This window comes from Cupressus sempervirens, chromosome 6, assembly GCF_028749045.1.
Source record: "Cupressus sempervirens isolate cs-2001-9-10 chromosome 6, ASM2874904v1, whole genome shotgun sequence".
NCBI classification, from domain to species: domain Eukaryota; kingdom Viridiplantae; phylum Streptophyta; class Pinopsida; order Cupressales; family Cupressaceae; genus Cupressus; species Cupressus sempervirens.
In genome coordinates this window covers 291,979,519-292,001,228 of record NC_143123.1, presented here as the reverse complement: position 1 = coordinate 292,001,228, position 21,710 = coordinate 291,979,519, and the positions used below count along the sequence as shown (strand labels likewise).

At 37.7% G+C, this 21,710-nt stretch overlaps 1 protein-coding gene across 1 annotated transcript in view; it reads right to left on the bottom strand.

Moving 5' to 3' along the window:
* LOC149552360 (ferredoxin-dependent glutamate synthase, chloroplastic-like) overlaps nucleotides 1-21,710 on the bottom strand; it is a 290,054-nt gene that overhangs the window by 89,541 nt on the left and 178,803 nt on the right. Inside the window, exons 18-22 of the mRNA XM_089787902.1 lie at nucleotides 6,388-6,503; nucleotides 6,020-6,217; nucleotides 5,667-5,777; nucleotides 5,024-5,263; nucleotides 4,712-4,810 (exon numbers count right to left, since the gene is read on the bottom strand). Coding sequence (XP_089644028.1) covers nucleotides 4,712-4,810; nucleotides 5,024-5,263; nucleotides 5,667-5,777; nucleotides 6,020-6,217; nucleotides 6,388-6,503 — 764 coding nt within the window. The remainder of the gene's footprint in view (nucleotides 1-4,711; nucleotides 4,811-5,023; nucleotides 5,264-5,666; nucleotides 5,778-6,019; nucleotides 6,218-6,387; nucleotides 6,504-21,710) is intronic.

Below are 21,710 nucleotides of genomic sequence, written 5' to 3'. Positions count from 1 at the left end.
TCATAGCCATCATTGGAGGGCATTGGATGGAACAAGGAGGTGCATGAGAAAACTGATACTGTAGTAGCTAATTTTTGGTTTTTCAACAATTTCTTAATGAATTTGGCTGATAGTCCCTATTGGTTGAATTTGGTGAATGCAATTTCAATATCAGGCAAAGGGTACATGCCACCTTCTTGCAAGGATTTGAGTGGAAGGTTAGTAATTTACCATGTAATAACTATAAATAATTGAGATTCACTTCAGTTCATTGTTATATTTTAAATCTTAATTGTTATTTCCTATTTTTTTACTAACACTTTATTACACCTAAATTTTATAGGTTGCTTGACAATGTGATTGGTAGGGCAAGAGTATTGATAGAAGACCTAAAGAAAGAATGGAAGAAATATGGCTGCACCATTTTATCTAATGGGTGGACAGATGGAAGAAGTGGAACCATTATTAATTTCTTGGTTGCTTGCAAAGATGATGTGGTGTTTTGGAAATCTATTGATGCCTCCAACAAATTGAAAAATGCACACACATTGGCTTTAATGTTGGAGAATGTTGTTATGGAGGTGGCAGTAGAGAATGTGGTGCAAATCATCACAGATAATGCAAAAACATATGTGGCAGCAGGTAAATATAATTTTTTATGTTCAATATGAATCATGAATGTAATGCTATGGTACTATTCAATTTAGATTTGATGTAAATATGGAAAGTTTGTAACTAATTATTGACTTTTTACTAATCTTTTAAGTAGAATCCTCCAAGAGAGGCATCTCACACTTTTTTGGTCACCTTGTGCAGCACATGTCCTTGACCTTCTTTTGGAGGACATAGGAAAACTTGATCGGGTGAGTCTAGTTATGGATGATGATAGGCGAGTCACCAAATATATCTATAATCACCCATGGGTTCTTAGTTTAATGAGAAAGACCACTAAAGGCAAAGATTTGGTGAGACTGGCTATGAAAAGGTTTGCAATGGTGTTCTTGACACTGCAAAGTATTCTTGAACAAATATTTGCTTTAAAACAAATGTTTGTGTGCTGATTGGGTTCCTTCACCTTACTCAAAGAAGCCTGAAGGAGTGGTTGTGGCACAGATAGTCTTTCATGATAGTATTTTTGCAAAGGCTAAGGAGATTGTGGAGGTAACTTCAAGAATCAAAACATTAATTTTTTAGTTGATTCAAGTTTCATTATTAGTTCGTAACTTATTATGTTATTAACTAATTTGTATTTTTCAAATTTCAAATGTAGATGTCTATGCCCCTGGTTAGAGTCCTGCTCATATGTGATGGGAAACAATTCCCAATGGGAGGTCTTTATGAGACCATGGATAAGGCCAAAGAGGCTATTAGAAATTACTACCATGCAGACATACTCAAATTTGACCCCATTTGGGATATAATTAATAGGAGGTCGAACAATATGTTCAACCAACCCATTCATGCAGGAGGCTATTTCCTCGACTCAAAATTCAAGTACTATGATTCTCCTTGAGATTTTACTAAGACTTTATTTTACTTTATTTTTTAAGTTTGTGTAGTAAGACTTGATTTCATTTTCAATTTGTTTTAGGGCTGATGATTCCTACGTAGATCCTAATGGGGAGGTCAAGGAAGGTCTCTCTAAATGCATTGAGAGAATGATATCCAATGAAGTAGAGAGAGACCTTGTTGTGACTGAACAACAAGTCTATTTTGAATTGAGGGGTATTTGTTCTCTTCTATGCAAACAAAGAGAGAAAGAGCTACTCAAGCACTAGGTAAAGAGTCAAACTTTAAAACTTTTGCAAATTGATAAGTTTATTCATTGCTTTATAACTTATTATATTTTGTTTTGTAGATGGTTAGTGGGTAAGTTAGGGTGGCAATACCCTCAATTTAAGGAATTTTTCTCTTAGAGTCCTATGTTAATCTTGTAGCACATCCCATTGTGAGCACATTTGGAGCTTATTTGAGTACATCCACACAAAGAAAAGAAACAAAATGACTCAAAGATGGCTTAATGACCCTGTTTATGCACACTATAATCTTAAGTTGCCTATAAAAAGGGCATAGAGTTCAGCACTACCTGGTCCACTTGATCTGGAAGAGATAGATCCTTTTTCTGATTGGATGACACAGTGCCAAGTCCATTGTTTTCAGCAAATGAGATCGCTGATTTGGAGAGGTAGGCCCATGGAGCGGGGTGCTAGAACAGATTTTCATTTCACAATGGATGACATTGAGGACGAGGACGATGATGATTCAAGCTTAGAGGAGGTATTACCAGTGCCACATATAGGAGGAGATACATCCACTTCCAAGATGTTGAGCCAATCAATAGAGATGTCGAGTGAGGAGGCACAACCACGGACTTCAAAGTCATGCAGCTCACTCCCAATCCCAGTGCGGGGCACCTCTTTGAAGACTAGAGCCCCTCTCTTTCTTGCTAGTACAGCTAGAAAGAGGAAGATGTGATTATATTGATGTATTTAGTATTTACTTCTAGTTTGACAGATTGAAACTATTTACTATTTTGCTTCCTGCCATCAGCATTCTGCATAAAAATGATTTTGTACCTACTATGCATTTATATATATCTAAACTCTGCTTGTGTATTTTGTGCTCTTTAATTAACTTATTAGATGCATTTTCTCATTGAATTTTGCAAAAAAAATGTATTTTTAATTAAATTTCAGCTTTTTTTAGGTTCCCAAGTTTCTCCGATTTTTTTTTTAAATGGCCGATTTTGCCCCGATTAATCTTTTGGGGAGCTTGGCGAGTTGTTTTCGATTCCAAGTTTTCCAACTATGTTATTGAGTATCTAAATATGTATTGGTGAAATTACAAGCTATCAAATGTTTTAATTTTCTATATTTCTTTCACCTGTTTGCATATACATAGTATAAATGTGTATTTAATATGTGTGTGTGTGTGTGTTTGTACGCATCCATATGCATCTGCATCCCCTCCCCCAAAAAATTCCCGCATCCCACATCAACTTCCGGATCCGCATCTGAATCGACAACTAAGGTTAAAACAATCCATGAGACAAAATTAAAACAATCGATGAAACAAAATTAAACACTTGTGATTACACTATGTTAGATTCATTTAAATTTTTAAACAAATATCAAATGCTCAAGTTTAACTGCAAAATGAAAAAGCATGAAAGAAAATATTGGACATTTTTGTTTATATGTTTTTAAGTTTTAATCATAGTTACACCACCCTGAGGGACGGGGGGACGGTGAAACGGGGGGACAAGTTTCCGGGACGGGGGGACAGAGGGGCCTTAATTTGGGGACGGCGGGGGGACGGTGGGGGGACGGCGGCAGGGGACAAGAGGGGTGTATATATCTATGCATATGGTATTTAAAAATGTTAGTTATGAAAATATGTATTGCAATATAGGATGTAAAGATGTAAAAGAGTGAATACTTGAAACATTGCATTGAATTGGAACATCGAACATTAAACATAAATAGTTGAATTTGCAAATAGTGAATAGCAGGATGTCCCCCATCCTCGGTGGAGGTGGTGGAATCTAGTGGCACCGCTGGGGACGGGGAGACGGAGTCCCCAAGTCTCCGGTGCGTTGAAGTCTCCGAGACGTCGGGCAAAAAGGGGGGGGACGCGTCCCCGTGTTACTATGGTTTTAATGTGAAGACAAAAAAATGCAAACCTACAGTTTAGCTCATGAATAATCTGTATTTTCTCAAAGAAGTCTGTGGAAATGATTTCTATGATGCCAAAAATACCACTGCTAAATTAGAAAAAGAGCAACTAAACTTGTATGGCTTGGAATAAACTATAAAAGACTACATGCTAAGAGGAGATTGCAACTAAGAAAAATGCAAATTATCTATAGTATCTCGTACAAAGAATGGTTTTATTGTAATGCTAAGAGTTAGAAGTACAGTGACATCCAGAAGAATGATTCAAACAAAAAGGAAATCTGGAATACACAAGATATGGTGTACCATACAGGTCCCACTGTCTAGTAAAATCAGCTATATTGGAGATAATCCACTTCAAAAGCCTAAACTTCTCTTAAGTCTTCCTGTGAAGCATCTATAGAACAAGAATTTTTCTCATCTTCCTCCCTAATCTGTGTAGTTTCTTTCCATATTTTCATAATACCCACCTGCTCATGAAGTGACACAGTCAAAAACTCAATTGAGAGAAACTGAACTTTTGCTTTTATAGAGCCAATTAAACATGCAAGTTAATCCCACATTGACTTGTGCCCTAGTTAACTTAGAAAGTCCTTGCTCAGTCTTTCTTCATCTCCCGTTGGCAAAAGGCTAAACTAGGTCTATGGCAGTAGTAAGTATAACTACCTTCACAAATGATAGCACTAAATCATCTGATGTGGAAGCATTTCTGTATAGCGAGAGAGAGAGAGAGAGAGAGAGAGAGAGAGAGAGAGAGAGAGAGAGAGATGTTTATTTGTAAATTCTTTTTGCACAAACAAAGTAATGTTGTATCCATTAGAAAGGTTTCTTCTCATCATCTTAGCAAATTAACTAACTAAAATTAGTTGTCTTTCACATCTAAATCAGCCCAAGATATCCTACAAACCTAATTCAAGTTAAATTTACAATGTCCATCCATACTAACTAGGAAAGCAACTAGGAGATGTCATTTTCCTAAACTATATTAATCTAGATATGCTCCTTAGATATCCACGCTATACTATGATAAAAAAGTGAATGAATTATTATGATCCCACCTGTATTACATCAGCATTTCCTTTTGCAACTCCAGAGGCAACAGTTCCAATCCCAGCTTCTGCTACAAGCTTGACAGAAACCTTTGCCTTTGGATTGACCTGGCAACCGCATTTCAAGTCATTGCAGATACTGGAAAGAAAAACTGACTGGACCATTAAAAGCAACTTGAATTTAAGACAATCTGAAATTATCACGCATCAGTTTTCGAATTTTCAGGCATCCTTATCTGCATGTATCATTTAAGTTGAAGGATGCTTACATGCTAATTCATCCTAAAATAATAATAGTGATATCTTACAGCCCACAGATACCTGATGCAAGTCAAAGATCAACTGAGCAAGGTCCTCTATAGAATAGATATCATGGTGAGGAGGGGGTGAAATAAGGGGCACGCCAGGTTTGGAGTTACGCAATCTTGCTATGTAAGCACTAACTTTCTTGCCAGGCAGCTGCCCTCCTTCTCCTGGTTTTGCTCCTTGTGCAATTTTGATCTCTAGCTGTTCTGCATTAACAAGAAAGGTTGGTGTGACACCAAAACGTCCAGAAGCAACCTGAAAGCAAGACAACATGAAACTAAGATTCAGTTTTCCAATGTCTTTATATATTTTAGGTATAGCATGGTGGATCAGATTGAAAGTGCTGTGATTTAAACAGTAATTTTAGAAAAATAGAAATAAAAACAACTAGAGTGCAAAAGACAATTTTAAGATGTGTTAGGGAGCAGCATAAACAATAAAACTTGAGAATTCAAGCATGTAAAGTTATTCCTCAGTTTGGTAATACGAAGTAAGCTACACATGATTCCATTCAGTTTAACTGATGACATTCCTAATATTAACTACATGCCAAACCATGAAAAGAGGCAATGTCTAACATACTGAGTGCAAAAACCTAAAAGAATATTAGAAATAAGGCCAGACATAGCAATCACTTGAAGAATATTAAATAACACACCTGTTTTATTGCACTAGTGGCAGTGTCTCCATTTTGAAGACCTTTTAAGTGCGGTAATGTTGGTGAATATCCATCAACAACATCTGATAAAGGCTTCCAACGCACAGGATCCTTCAAAGAAATGATTATTAATGTTACACTAACATTTTCTCTGATGTTGAAAGTAATAAACTGATCATATAGGACATGCTGTATGAATTTACAGAATCATTCTAAACATGAATCACAACTATGATGAATATTGTGATTGACATTTTGACCATTATGTACAAGTTCTCAACTAACAAGAAATAGAACATTCTGACTATCATGAGACCTTATGTACAACTACTCATCTAGATATAATGACTAACCTCACCCCCTTCCCCTGAGTTAGATTTTCCTCCAACTCTGTTCATTGCAATTGCAATTGCTTCATGTGTTTCCCTTGAAATAGCTCCTAGTGACATGCCTCCAGTGCAAAAGCGCTCGACAATTGTCAACGCAGACTCCACTCTTCCCACAGGAATTGGAGATCGGTCACTTTTAAATTCCAGCAGGTCACGAAGTACCTGAATTTCATAAATCACTAAAGCATGTCAGTTGTAGTTGAATACACCAATTTTAACAGTGTATTCTCTTATGAGAGATTTATTCATTCTGAATTTATTGAATTTTATTTACTTAATGATTGCTCTTTCCATATAACAAGAAACAATGCAGATCCAGTGAAACAACATACATTCACTGGTCGGTTAGCAAGATGCTGTTGGTAGACTGTAAATGCATTTTCATTCTTCTCTCGAACAGCTTTATGTAGCAATTTTGACATCTCTGGGTTATTTCCATGATATTCACCTGCCAGAAAGTATACCAATCTTTACCATCCAGACAATAGAACAAAATCTTCCAAGTAAAAAGCATTCAAAGACTACACTGTCATAATAACAAATTAAAATAAACATTATGATGAACTTGCCATTCAAAGTCAGATGTCCAAGTGCAAGAACAAACAATTGGTATATAAGAAAAAAAATGAATTGATTAAAAATATAGCTTAACCGATACATAAACAGTACATCTTTACACAAAACTTAGTCTCGATAAAAAATCAAGACTCCGAACACTAGCGCCTGAATTATGATAATATAGAAAATGTATTGAGCAGTCATGCATAGCAATCATCATAAACGATTATAATAGATAAAATCCAACAGACCTTGTTAAACTTTAATCTCATTGACTCGAAAGAAAGAAGCATCCAACGCATTGAACAAAATTAAAAGCATGATGACCTGGCATGCATGCATGCAGGTTTGTGTTGCTATCAAATATCACTTGTTTTAGGGAGTCTTGCCTAGAATTTATTGAGATTTCTTGATTTTCTTTCAGCTGATCAATGTTAATACTTTGTCCTCTATACTAGGGGTTACCTTGCATGTGGGAAATATCTGTGCTTTGTTTGATCACTCAAACTAAAGGTGTTGATAATTCTTCTCTAGTTTCTCACATTGAGACCCCATTTTCGGTTGGCCATGGAGGCTTGTAGGAGTTTTATGGGGTGTCAATTGGGATAATATAGCCTAAGGAGGTGTGGCATGTAAAGACCCATACCAGTTCTGTAATTAATTCAGCCAGTACTGTACTATCCTGAATCCAATTTTTCCGTTTTCCCTTTTAAATGTAGATATCAAAGTACAAACCCATTTTAAAAATAACCATCAATATGGATCACAGATGAAATTCGAGATATGTATTTACTCAAACTCACTTTTAAATAACACACTCAGCAATACATCCACATGCAAATAAAAATGCGAACAACAAATAAACCCAAAAATCTCTCCAATAAATCTGTCTTTTCACAGTGATATTAAAGACTCAAGCATAAGGAAAATGCAGTACAAAACAAAGTACTAAACCAACAACCTTCCAACCAATTCGGAAGCATGTTATTATCATATTCATCAGCAGGAAAATAACCAGCAACTTTCAAATAACTTCTAAAGCGTTATTGTATTATACAACAGCAATACAATAACTAGCAAACTATAAATCCAATCTTAAACACAGTTCTACTGTCAGATTGGAAAACTAAAGAGAAGAACCTATAAGCACAACCGAGACACCTGAAATGATATCTCCCCTGACAATGGGTTTTCGTCCACTGCCTGCCTGCACGAGGGGCTACGTCCTCACACTCGCTGAAAGCTAAAGCTTTCTGAAAACTCTCATAAGAGAGAACTAGAAATTTGAATAGGAAATCAAACATAATAAATGAATGGGTCTCTTCTCCTTTTATTCTTGCAGTTGTGACTCTTCGACTACCTTTCTGTCTATCTTTTCGTCTTAATTCTTCTTGTCCTCTTTTGCCCACTTGGAATAGCAATTTGACTTTTAATAAATGAAGTTTTAGTTCTCCTAGTAAATTTAATATTATAGTGATGACCCCCTTAATAATTCTAATGTCCCCAAAAAGGGACACTACAAGTCTCCCCTCCTTGAGATTGCTTGCCCTCAAGCAATAAATACCAAGATCCCATATGAATCTGTAGTTGACCCTGTAGTTTGAACTGAACACAAATCCGGCCAAACTGTGAAACAAAGTGTCTTGCTGAAAACCACCTGTCAACCGGGTTCCTGGATCCCATATTATTCTCTGGAAGAACTCGACACCTGTACCTGAAATCTGATCAGCACGGATCAACACCATGACCACAATAAAATCCTCGTCCGACCATAGATACAATCTACCAACACTTGGATCCCAAACTTTGTTATATCGTTCTGCTGCTATGATGAGGTAGAAGCATATCAAAGGTCCATGTGTAATCCAGTAGAGTGTGAAGACCTGACCTAAGCGGATGATGTAAGAAATGAACAGCTCAAAAGCTGAAAGTAGCACTCTGGGTGCATCAAATACCATACTGTCATTATCAATTTGGATAACCTTTGGATACATAGGTACTATGAATAAGAATGAAGTTGAAAGAGCATTACCTATGACCAAAACATAACTCTCTTCAAAACTATACCAAAATCTGTCCAAAAGCTGATGTAAATGATCCAACCAACTTTGGCATGGTGTGAAAATAGGAAACCAATGTGGACTGGTTCTGCGATACATAACCGTAGTCAATTCGCCACTTCCATCCTGCGACCCATATTCATTGCTAGGAACCATACCAGGATTCCATATCTTGAAATCAGAATCATCTTCATCATGATAACCAAAAAGAGAGTCTTCATTTATTTCAAAAAGAGGATTGTTGGAAATCCAATCAGCATCAACTTCAAACACGGGATTATCGATAAGCTGAAAGTGATCTGAAACTTGGATACTTGAACGCGTGGGAGAATTATCCAAGGCATACATTTGCTGGATGCTATCAAGTTCATCAATCACTTCTAGAAAAAATTATTGTCTCTGTTTATCCTCTTGCTCTTGAGAGTGATTCATGGTCCTAATCTGATTTTCTGCTTCATGCAAAGTAATTCGGGCCTCATCCAGTGCCTCATGAGTATCCTTAATCTCCTTTCTAAGCTCCATAATCTCATTCCTTTCTTTATCTAGCTGATCAACCTGAATTTCAGATTCCTTAAGAATGTTATCCCTGTCGGAAAGCAAGTACAAATATTCTGATTTCATGGATTCGAGAGCTGTTTTGATCACCAACAGATCGACAACAAGCCAATCTTCTTTCCCTTCTCTTCGTGCCTTCCTGTAGATGTCCTCAACCAACTTGTGAGTGCTATCATAATGTACTAGAGAAGACAGAATTCTCTCTTCATTAACCTTCAATTGACTCCTTAAGGTGTGCATTCCCTGATCATCTTTTTGAAATGGTTCATCATTTTGTTGGGTCATCGTGATATGTTCTTCTAATTTAATGTCATGGGCATCAAAAGTAGAAGATTCATCATGCCAAGATTCCACCCAGCAATAATCTTGAGTGCAAATGTCCTCATCCGCCCGCTTGTCAACAACACTCACCTTCATTTCACCAACATAAAAACTTGTATCTCGAGTAACATCTTCTATGTGAGAAGGCTGCCCATCAATTTTGGTTGTTTGTTGTTTACCATCCATATGATAATTTTGGTTTCTCGGAATTTCTTCGTACAACCTTGTGTGCTGTTCGTTTGCAAAGAGATCCTGGGCCAACTCCAGATACTTTCTTTTTGCCATATCTGTCATATTTAGCTCCTCGAGACAAAGATCCATATAATCATTGAATGATAGATTATTCTGAATTTGGGTAGGAAGAGTTCTATAATCTCTATAAATGTCGAACACTTTTGCTTTTATGAGGGATTCTGAATTCTGAACTTGTAGTTTCCTAGCACCTTTCAAGATTTGGATCAAATTTCTTCCCGTCGCTAAATGTTGTTATCCGGTTAATTTCTGCTACAAGAAGTTATTGGTGTGACTGCAAGTTGAGAGGTATTGATGTTGATGTGAGATTCCAACTAACCTTGCTGATCTCGCACTCACTCAGCTAACTGTGATAGCCCAAGCCTTAAATCAACTTTAGTCTGTTATCTTCTTCAACTCTCCTTTGTTTTTCTGTAATACAGTATCAAAAATCTAACTTCACTGTCGCATTGCCTTCATGATTTAACTCAAGTCACCAATGTCTCTGCATTATATTGTATCCTTCTCGTGTGCATATTGAGATTCAATTTATGAATTCTCAAACAGAAGATTCCTGTAGCTGCTCATTCATTCTGCAATAAAAGCTTTCTTGCACTGCCTCTTTCCTTATACCACCGTACAAATTCCAACCTGCTTACCAATGAACACAACGCCTTCCTCTGACCTCAGTTGCAATCAACCCAACCTTGCTGTTGTAAGTAGCTCCTAGTTTCCAAATATATTGTTCAGCTCTCCTGTTGTCTAGTTGAGTTAAACTCCCACTATGAACTGTAGAGTCTCCTGTAGGTAGAGAATTTGCACCACACTTCAGTTGTTTCATAAGCTGAGGCTTAAATTCACTATTTATCTTCTCAGTTGCTCGATGATTGCCTAGCACAATACATGTCCAGATTGTGTCGCTAAAACTTGAGTCAACAATAATAGATTGTTTGGTGGTTGCTTCTAACTCATGTTGCTGCCTGCGCAATTTAGCATGTTCTTTTGCCGCCTTTGATTCAATGGCTTGCTCCTAGGTCTCTAAGAAAAGATTGTGAACTTGCTCAATAAGTGTGAAGAGATCATTCTGGAGCTGAAATTTTTAATGCTTCCAGATCAACTATATTTCCATATACAGAATTTGACAATGTATCAATGGACTTGTATTGACCTTTTTCTAGATGTCCATTGTCTTCATTCCCACAAATCTTGCTATTGACTGATCCGAGAACAACAGAACTCCTGGTACCCTTAAAATATGTTGAAAAAGGAAACATTTCTGCGCAACTCAATCTCCATCCTGTTTGCATATAGGAAGTGTTGACCACCCGATGGCTTCAATACAATTGCCTGCGAATACAAGAGCTCTACTTGAACTGTATCCCCACTCTAGAATATTCCAATCTCTGCTGCTTGATATTCTTGCATTGTAGTCTTCACAGTGAAAAGGACGGGATCACATAATATTGTGACTTCGCCTTAATATTTTATAAATATTTATGCCCAAAATTTTACCAGCTGCTCAAATTATTAATGCCTGAGTGTAGAATATAAATTTCCAAAACACCACTCTAGCTATGTTTTTTGTAACGGCTGCAGGTAAGCTTTCAATGAGGATGATACTCAATCTCAACCAGATGTTTCAATTTGTGATTAATATTTTAGCCTCACAAATGAATCATCAACTAACTGCTTGTTTCCATGCAGGGAAGTTTACAACTCCTGATGCAAAGGTACTGTGTGTTCACATCACGAACCAACTCCCTTGGCTTAGCTATTCTGTCTGCACCCTTCCACATTTGAATATCTATGCCAGACAAAAATTGTGTGCTTGATAGGGCCCGATAACTTCCCGAAATATACCTTGCTCTTGGAAATTTTGAAGTTGCCTAAATATTAATAATCGTTCTCCTGGAACTTTATCGTTTTAATACCCATCAAGCCCTCCCGATATCTAAAATAAAATGAGTTGCCAACTGTTGCCTAGCAATGAAAAAAAAGAAATCGTTTTTCTTCTTTGTGCAATGCCACGGGTTCTCAATCACCTATCATACCTATGCCTCGACAGACTTCCATTTTTGAAAGAGTCCAAATTGACAGGTGTAAGCGCGACTCAATTTACTCTCAGATTTTCTGCTACTCGACCCGTTTCATTTGAAGAGAATATTTATGAATATGTTGATTGCTAAGTCGACTCCCAGACAGAACGCACAAGAGAACCAAAATGTTCTCGTTTGCTTCCTCCACGTGTACTGACGCTTTCCCTTAAACAGATAAAAGTTTAGGATTTCGTCGGGAATAGCCAACGCTCTTCTAGCAACGGAACCGGCTTGCCACGTTACACGTCTCGTCTGATGCGTTATCCATTACTCCCACTACATGCAGAAATAGAACTTTTGTGTGTCGTTACTTCCAGATTTTTAACCGCTCTTTTCACGATTTATCAAATGAAATGTTACAATATCCACCTATTCTCTGTTTCTGCCGAGTTTTAATGACGTCTCAGACATGTCAAAACTTAACCACCAAACTGCCTCACAAGTCTTCAACACTCTGCGTTGAAATAGATAATCTTTTTCTGCGGACTGGATGATATGCATGGCTCCTTTTACTGACGCTAAATATATTTGTGCTCCCTTATTAATGTGTGCTTCACCCTAGCAGATGCAGACTCTCAACCTCCTTTCTCAGCCTTCCTACTGGCGAATACTGTCTGACATGGCCGACCCGTGAAGACAATTGCTCATGCAACCTCCCTTCTTTTCAATGATGCAATGTATCCTTGTTGCCGAGTTGGGAGTTTGATTCCAACCTACAGTGGAGATATATCCCGTCTAGTGTTCAGAAGATATAATGGTGCTGCCGTGACTTCTACTAGATGCCGCCTATAGCAAACTCGGGTTCTCGGTCAAAATTTCCTTCCACAGTTCCCCGCTTTCACTGCCAAATACTGCTTATTGCCACTAAGAAACATACCACGACTTCCTCCCACTAACGTCAGTTATATGGCACAGGCGGTGAACAATCAACCCAAGTGTAACCAAGTCTGCATGTGAACGCCTTAGAACATTTTCTTTGTTGAAGTTTTCAAGCCCATGGTATTCACAAATGAAACCCGACGGTTATTTCTACCCAGCAATAAATCCAAACGCCCTCCAATCAAGCATATCTGACTGTGTAGGGGAAAAACTCAATTGGTAACCTTCCAACGTGGCTATCCTGAGCATATATTTCACCACAAAAGATAGTCTTCACTGACAAGACTCTTGTATATAAAGCTAGTTAAATTGGCAGTTTGAATCACTCACTGCTTAGTCCACAGTTCTTGACTTGAAAGAACACTGTTGGAGTAAAAGGCACTTGATCTTTTAACCATACATGTGCTGTGTCACGATGTCAAACCAAATGGTTATGTCTGAAACTATTTCTTCAACAGAAACAAACAACTATCATGGCCATGTGTTGAGAGATATTACCAGCTAAATACAAGTTCCAGCCTTTTAATCAAAATCCACCTACAATACTTGGTCTTTGAAAGATGCTCTATTAACAAATTTCTAATTAAGAATTCCCCGTCCGGCAACTCTAATTAAAGTTTTTGAATAAACTTCATAGGCTGGCAGGAAAACCAGCTCTGATACCACTGTAAAGACCTGTACCAGTTCTGTAATTAATTCAGCCAGTACTGTACTATCCTGAATCCAATTTTTCCGTTTTCCCTTTTAAATGTAGATCTCAAAGTACAAACCCATTTAACAAATAACCATCAATAAGGATCACAGATGAAATTCGAGATAGGTATTTACTCAAACTCACTTTTAAATAACACACTTAGCAATACATCCACATGCAGATAAAAATGCGAACAACAAATAAACCCAAAAATCTCTCCAATAAATCTGTCTTTTCACAGTGATATTAAAGACTCAAGCATAAGGAAAATGCAGTACAAAAAAAAGCACTAAACCAACAACCTTCCAACCAATTCGGAAGCATGTTATTATCTTATTCATCAGCAGGAAAATAACCAGCAACTTTCAAATAACTTCTAAAGCGTTATTGTATTATACAACAGCAATACAATAACTAACAAACTATAAATCCAATCTTAAACACAGTTCTACAGTCAGATTGGAAAACTAAAGAGAAGAACCTGTAAGCACAACCGAGACACTTGAAATGATATCTCCCCTAACAATGGGTTTTCGTCCATTGCCTGCCTGCACAAGAGGCTACGTCCTCACACTGGTTGAAAGCTAAAGCTTTTTGAAAACTCTCACAAGAGAGAACTAGAAATCTGAATAGGAAACAAGCATAACGAATGAAAGGGTCTCTTCTCCTTTTATTTTTGCAGTTGTGACTCTTCGACTACCTTTCTGTCTATCTTTTCATCTTAACTCTTCTTGTCCTCTTTTGCTCACTTGGAATAACAATTTGACTTTTAATAAATGAAGTTTCAGTTCTCCTAGTAAATTTAATATTATAGTGATGACGCCCTTAATAATTCTAATGTCCCCAGAAAGGGACAATACATGGCATTTCGAGTTGTGCATAACTTGTCCCCTTTCCTTGTCAGTTTGATATTGTGTTAGGGCTGTCGGGGATGTCAAGTCAGTTACCAACCTTGGAAGGTGCACCTTGCTAGTTTGGGACATGAATTGATGAATGTTGGTGCGCATTCCAACCTACAATAGCGGCATATCAAACCTGAAGCTGTCTGTGTGTTCATAATTTGCCTTGTTTGGAGTATATCAGCAACCTAGATTTTTTGCTGAGCTGTTTCAGTCCTTAATAAGTTAATCAGACCTCTAGCACTGCTCAGTAAAGTTATAGTGTTTAACATTTGGGAGGGAGTCCTTGGCCAGTCTAGATGATACTTGGTCTTTCTTGTAGAATACACCATTTACAAATGAAAGGTGTATTCTTTATTCCGGGTAAAAAATAAATGAATTACAGTCCATTAAATTTGTAACAGCAGTGACATAATTGTGATTCATTAGTTATTTTTCATGGTACTTGCAATCTGCTTCATTTATATCACTCACATTGCAAAAAGTTTCATAATTCAAGTCAGCATCATCAATTGCGCTGTTTAGAATCATCGAGGTTCTTATAGTGGCATTTGAGCGGTTTCCTACCATCCTATTGGGGGTTGGGAACAAAAATTATTTTGGTCCTGTTGCTATTTGAGTGACCAACACTCTTGCTTATATTAGTCATGGGAAAAACTAGAGAAGAAATTGAATTGGAAGCTGATATAATTCTTACAAGATCATGCTAGATAAGCTTAAAAATTTATATGATTCTGATGGTTTCTTAGAATACTTGGTAGGCTTCAATTCGAAGTGTTTAATAGAGTGAAATATATTCGAGGGAAGTATGGGGAAAAGATAAAGAAAGGTTTATTTGACGCTCCTTTTGGGAAAACCATTGAATCAATTCGGCATAACAAACAACTTAGGAGTAAAATCTCGAAGGAGTTCCTAGAATATAGAGAGAGGTTTGAGGATAACAATGTAATGTCCCTGTTTTTGGCCAGTCTGTATAGTTGATTGAGTTAGCTCATCATTGCGACCCTCGTGAGCTGACAGGGTGTTTCGGGTGTCTCAGTTGATTAATTACTATTTTTAGTAAGTCTATTATGGGCAGTTGTTACAGCACAGTGGATGGCTTGGCAGTTGGTCGTCACCTACGATTGATCAGCTTAATAATTACCTGAGCTCTTATTTATTTATTGAGTTGCATTATTATAATAATATTTATATTATTATAATAATGACTTAAAGAGATATTTCTAAAAAGCAAGTTGAAAAGTTTATAGTGTTGAGTTCTTTTGGAAAACTTCCACATTTTCTAAAGTGGAATTTTATGGAAACTTTTTCCAATGAAAAGCTTATAAATGAGAGCTCTTTTCATCGAAAAAAGGCATGCTTGGATATATATTTTCTTTTTGGGCCTTTCTGGCTTTCCCCTAAGTCCAAATTGTGAGTCCTTGCTAAAGTATAAGGGTCTCTAAATTTCTGATGTTGAAATCACTGCTGAAGTATAGAGGTTTCACTGGTCACATCTCCTATCTGTCATTATTTGTATCTGGGAGATTGGCATCGTAATTCTGAGAAGTGGTAGATCAGAGCTGCTGTATTGTGAATTAGATTTCAAAGATTTATTGATCTTTCATTTCTGTGTTTTTGTTGCTTTGGAAGAAGTCTCTGCATTGGGAGTTTTAGTGAATTAACTCTGAGTTTGGGAACTACTCCTAAATTGTGTGCGAATTGCTCTTGAGATTGTGGAGCAAGAAGAGGTTGTGATTTTCTATCTGTAGCAGCACATTGAAACCATTCATATCTACAGTTCATACTGGTGCAAATTTTGAGCTGTATTCTATCATCCCAGACTTGCCGTTAATTCCCAAGGGCATACGTTAATTGCTGGAGGGGCTGCATTTAGTTTTCTAGGCCCAATATCTACTCACGAGCCTTGCAAATTGCCCAAATTTGACTTGTGTACACAAACCAGGCCTGTGAACTAGATTATAAGGTTGCAGCTGATCTCCAGGATACCTGTGATTTGTTGGAGCTGCACATTGCCTAAGGGTCTGCATTTGATTTGTATGCCTTGCAATTTAATGTTGGAATCCAACGTTGAGTACTACGAGAGCCTGCTAGCATCCTCTTGGGGCTACGATCTGTTCACCAGAGGCTGGCATTTATTCTAATGGTTGCTACAAATAATCATCAAGTTCTAAGTGTTGCATTTTAACTACGAGTATTTTATGCAACTAAATAAAGCAATCATTTTGAATAAGAAAAACCTTGTTCAGTGCAATCTGCTTTTGGGATAGAGACAAATTCAGAATTCAGTAAATTGGTTTGTCTTCATTATAGGTTATCTAGGAAAAAATTGCCAAATTATTAATTCAGTAAAAGAAATTGGTAATATTAAGTATAACCGGCAAAGGATTTCTACAGTGGTATCAGAGTGGTTTCCTGCTAGCCTGTAAGAATTGGGCTTAGTCTTTTGAAGTGAAATCAATATTTGATTTGATATTTCTAGCATGGCCGATGATAGGAGATTTGTGCCAAGTATGCATTATACTCGAAGGGGATGTAATTCTCCTCCGGGAGAAGGAGAGATTCAAGTTTGGTTCGGTTGGTAGTCCAAGTCGCTTTGCTAGCACGGGACTACGACCCACAAATGCTAAGGTTGATAGGGATGCCTTGCAGGCATTTAGGAATATTGCAGCCGGGCAATAGCAAATGACAGAGGTACTACAATAGTTGTCTAATACTGTACAACAAATAGTACTTCCTCAAGGTCAGAGTAGGGAGAGAGTTCGAGATATTTCTGTTGGTTCTCATAGATCTCAAGTTGAGGATAGAACCCGAGATGTTGTTAGGTACAGAGATGCAAACTAGGTTTGAGTAAAGGATCATGGTGGATTAGCTGACAGAGTTGACATTCATACTGGCACTCATGATAGGCTGCAAAGGCCCACATTTCTGAGACCTGAGATGGATGTGGTCAGTATTGAGCCTGAGGTCATTCCTTTTGTTGATGATGTGCTGGCACACTTTACAGAATGGGATGCTTTACCACAGGTGACTAAAGATCATTTGAATTTTGATAGGTTCCTAACTCAGAAACGGGAGCATTCCAAAGCGAGGTCGGGACCTGAGAGACAACAACCTCAACAAAATGAGTTACAAGTTGCTAGTAAGATGACTTTGGAGCACTTTGATGGAACTGGGAGAGTTACAGCTTGAGCGTAGATTCATAAGCTTGAAACATATTTGGCTTTGCGTCCCATGGCTGAAGTGGATGCTAGTAGATTTGGAGTGTTGCCTCTTGACGGAGTTGCCCATGACTGGTGGTATCATGGGTTGGTTTCTTTGCAACATGATCAGATCACTTCTTACCAGGAGTTTGTGGATCACCTGATCAAGTGATTTGACAAGAAGGATCCGAAGGTGTACTTTCGTGAGTTGGCTCAGCTGAAGCAATCTGGTGAATTGGAGAGTTACATCAGTGAGTTCCAGAGGCTTTCAATCATGATTTATGATATTTCGGAGCGCAAACGTGTTATGTTATTTATGGAGGGATTGATTGAGCCACTCTGTGGATGGGTGAAGTCCTTGGACCCATCTTCTCTCCAGTTAGCGATGTGGAAGGCACATAACTTGGAGTCCTCTTCTCGAAGCAAGGTCGCTTTGAAATCTTTTGCTCTTTCGGTCGATGATGAGCCCCCACCAGTTGTAGAGGACAAGAGTAAGAAAGTGGGGAGGTCTAATGATATTTCTAGAGGATTTGAGGAGGCATCAACTTTGCTTTTGGTGCAAGGGACCTTTCTCTGAAGGTCATACTTGTGCATTAAGGCCAAAGGGAGCATCGAATCATGGTATGTGGGTTTACACTGATGTGATTGAGGATGAGCCATCACAGTAGCATGAAGATGTCAATGAAGATGATCATACTGATGATAGAGTTTATACTGTGATGAGTATTTATAGTTAGGTATTTGACTCATGTTCAAAACTTGCACTGGGTACAAAGTTGGTCTGAGCCCAAGTTGGATTGTTTGCAAGATGATTGGGTAGGCATAATGAAGGAGAGTGTCTTGAGATCTCCTATGAATTCGCCAGTTAGTAATGTTCCAAATTTTACATCAACATAGATTTTTGGTGCCATGTTGTAGGTTATGTTATGGGTCCTGATGATGGCATTTGCATTTAGTTGGTTAAGTGAGGACGGGGACATCACTTGCTTCTTGTGGGATCCAATGGACATTTTTGTTTTACACCAGATTGCTTGAGGACAAGCAATTTCAAGGAGGAAGGACTGTAATGTTCCCATTTTTGGCCAGTTTGTGCAGTTGATTGAGTTAGCTCATCATAGCGACCCTCGTGGGCTAATAGGGTGTTTTGGGGGTCTCTGTCGATTACTTACTATTTTTAGTAAGTCTATTATGGGCAGTTGTTATTTTTAGCAGTACAGTGGATGGCTTGATAGTTGGTCGTCACTTGTGGTTGATCAAGTTAATAATTACATGAGCTTTTATTTATTTATTGAGTTGCATTATTATAATAATGTTTATATTATTATAATAATGACTTAAAGAGATATTTCTAAAAAGCAAGTTGGAAAGTTTCTAGTGTTGAGTTCTTTTGGGAAACTTCCACGTTTTTTGAAGTGGAATTTTATGAAAACTTTTTCCAACGAAAAGCTTATAAATGAGAGCTCTTTTCATCGGGAAAAGGCATGCTTGGATATATATTTTCTTTTTGGGCCTTTGTGGCTTTCTCCTGAGTCTGAATTGTGAGCCCTTGCTGAAGTATAGTGGTTTCACTGGTCACATCTCTTGTCTGTCATTATTTGTGTTTGGGAGATTGGTGTAGTAATTTTGAGAAGTGGTAATTCATAGCTGAGCTATTGTGAATTAGATTTCAAAGATTTATTAATCTTCCATTTCTGTGTTGTTGTTGCTTTGGAAGAAGTCTCTGTGTTGAGAGTTGTAGTGAATTAATTTTGAGTTTGGGAACTACTCCTAAATTGTGTGCAAATTGCTGCTGAGATTGTGGAGCAAGAAGAGGCTGCGATTTTCTATCTGTAGTAGCATATTGAAATCATTCATATCTGCATTTCATACTGGTGCAAATTTTGAGTTGCGTTCTATCATCCCAGACCTTTTGTTAATTCCCAGGGGCCTACGTTAATTGTTGGAGGGGCTGCTGTTGTCAGTAAAATGTATAGTGTAGCTGACGGGTAGAGTAGTATCCAAACAGGCGCGTGACGCTTGAGTCACCCCTTCGGAAAGGTATATGTATACGTCCAAGATGGACTTTAGAATCATCATTGTGATCATTGTAGTCATTGTATTTGAATTGTAATTAGCAAGTGCATATATGAATAAAGTACCTGTTCTACGTTGAATCGTATTACACGTGTTAAGCTTTTACCTTGTACGGTAAAAGCATTTAGTTTTCTGGGCCCAACATCTACTCACGGGCCTTGCAAATTGCCCAGATTTGACTTGTGTACACAACCCAGGTCTGTGAACTGTAGTATAAGGTTGCAGCTGATCTCCAGGATACCTGCAATTTGTTGGATCTGCACATTGCCTAAGGATCTGTATTTGATTTGTATGCCTTGCAATTTAATGTTGGAATCCAACATTGGGTGCTAAGAGAACCTGTTAGCATCCTCTTTGGGCTATGATCTGTTCACCAGAGGCTGGCATTTATACTAATGGTTGCTACAACTAATCATCTGGTTCTAAGTGTTGCATTTTAGCTACCAGTATTTTATGCAATTAAATAAAGCAATTATTTTGAATAAGAAAAACATTGTTTAGTGCAATCTGCTTTTGGGATAGAGACAAATTCAGAATTCTGTAAATTGGTTTGTCTTCATTATGGTCATCTAGGAAAAAATTGCCAAATTATTAATTTAGTAAAAGAAATTGGTTTTATTACGTATAACTGGGGGTTTCTACAAACAACAAAAGTTCAGTTTTTAGCAACAATAGTTTCAACTGTTTGCATTATTAGGAGGTAGCAATTGTTTCACTTGAAGAACATGCTTCTTGTTTGTTGCCACATGAAGACTCTAAAGTTTGAGTGTTAGAAAAGAAATACGTGACGTAGATGTAGGTCACAATGAATCTGATTTTATAAATCAGATCTAGGAAAATGATTCAGAAAATTAATCTATTGGTAACAGGTCCCAGGATCATTACTTGACAGGACTTACAATTACATGGGAAGTGCAAGGATGCAAATAGATTGTCAAAACAACAATTTCCACTTTATCATATGAGTCATTTTTTGAGGTGCTTAGCAGCAATACCTTGGTTGATGATGTGTGCATTAATGATAGCAAACATTATGTTGATCACAAGGTGAGCATTGCAGATACAATATCTTTTTATAGTGTAGACATTGATTTTGAGAACTTGCATGAGTGCCATTAATTCCATAGACATTAGTTGGTTGAGTGAGCATTTAAAGGTGAATGATAGTCAGATTGCCACGACCATTGAGTACTTCGAGGTTAATTTTCCACCTGATGTAATAGTAGGTTGAACTGCTTCCAAATCCTTACCTTTCCAAGGGGTTACTCAGCCTCGATACTATCCTATCAGGGTTCCTTTGATGCCCTAATCTCTAGAGGACCTCCATCCTATCCTCTATCCACTCCCCACCTAGTTACACCAATAGTTGTGGTTCTTTCTTTACCCAATACCTTTTGACAACTCACTTGCTGACCTTATTCCTATGGCTTTTTTGACCAATTTCCTCAACCATGTAGAGTGGGGACTCTCACAAGTAGTGTTAGATATCCCTTGGACTTTTGGACAACAATCTTACCAGCTATCACTAAGATCTTTGATCCTAAGCCAAATCTGCCACAAACAGGGCTACTACGATTAGACCTCCAACTTGGGTTTTTGGGCTTTAGTTCTAAATTCGTCCAAAGGGGTTGGCAAACAAACCTAATATTCGAATACCCTTTTGGAAAATCTTAAAGATTTTGTGGTTCTTAGATCTTCAAGGTGTCCGTACACCAAAAAGAAACTTTTAAGCCTAGTTTTAAGGGTTTCACACTAATGCTGATTAGTCTGGTTAGGGTATGTCCTCTCCCCCTTGAAACCTCATTATGGAATCTTTTCCTCTGGTAGATGTTAACAGTACTCAACTCTCCTCATTCTGCATCACTTGGTTTGAAGTATCAAACACTTTCAAACCCCAAAAATTCTCTTTGTAATCTGTGATTTCCTAACCAAGTATAGCAGACTTGCCTAGGGCATCACCTTAAAATTGCTTGCCATGCTTTCCAAGGCCCCAAAACTTATATACAGTATGCACATAGGCTCTACTCCCATGTCCCCTAAAACCATGAAGAACTCATGCCAAGAATTCATGGGAGAGCCATTATTG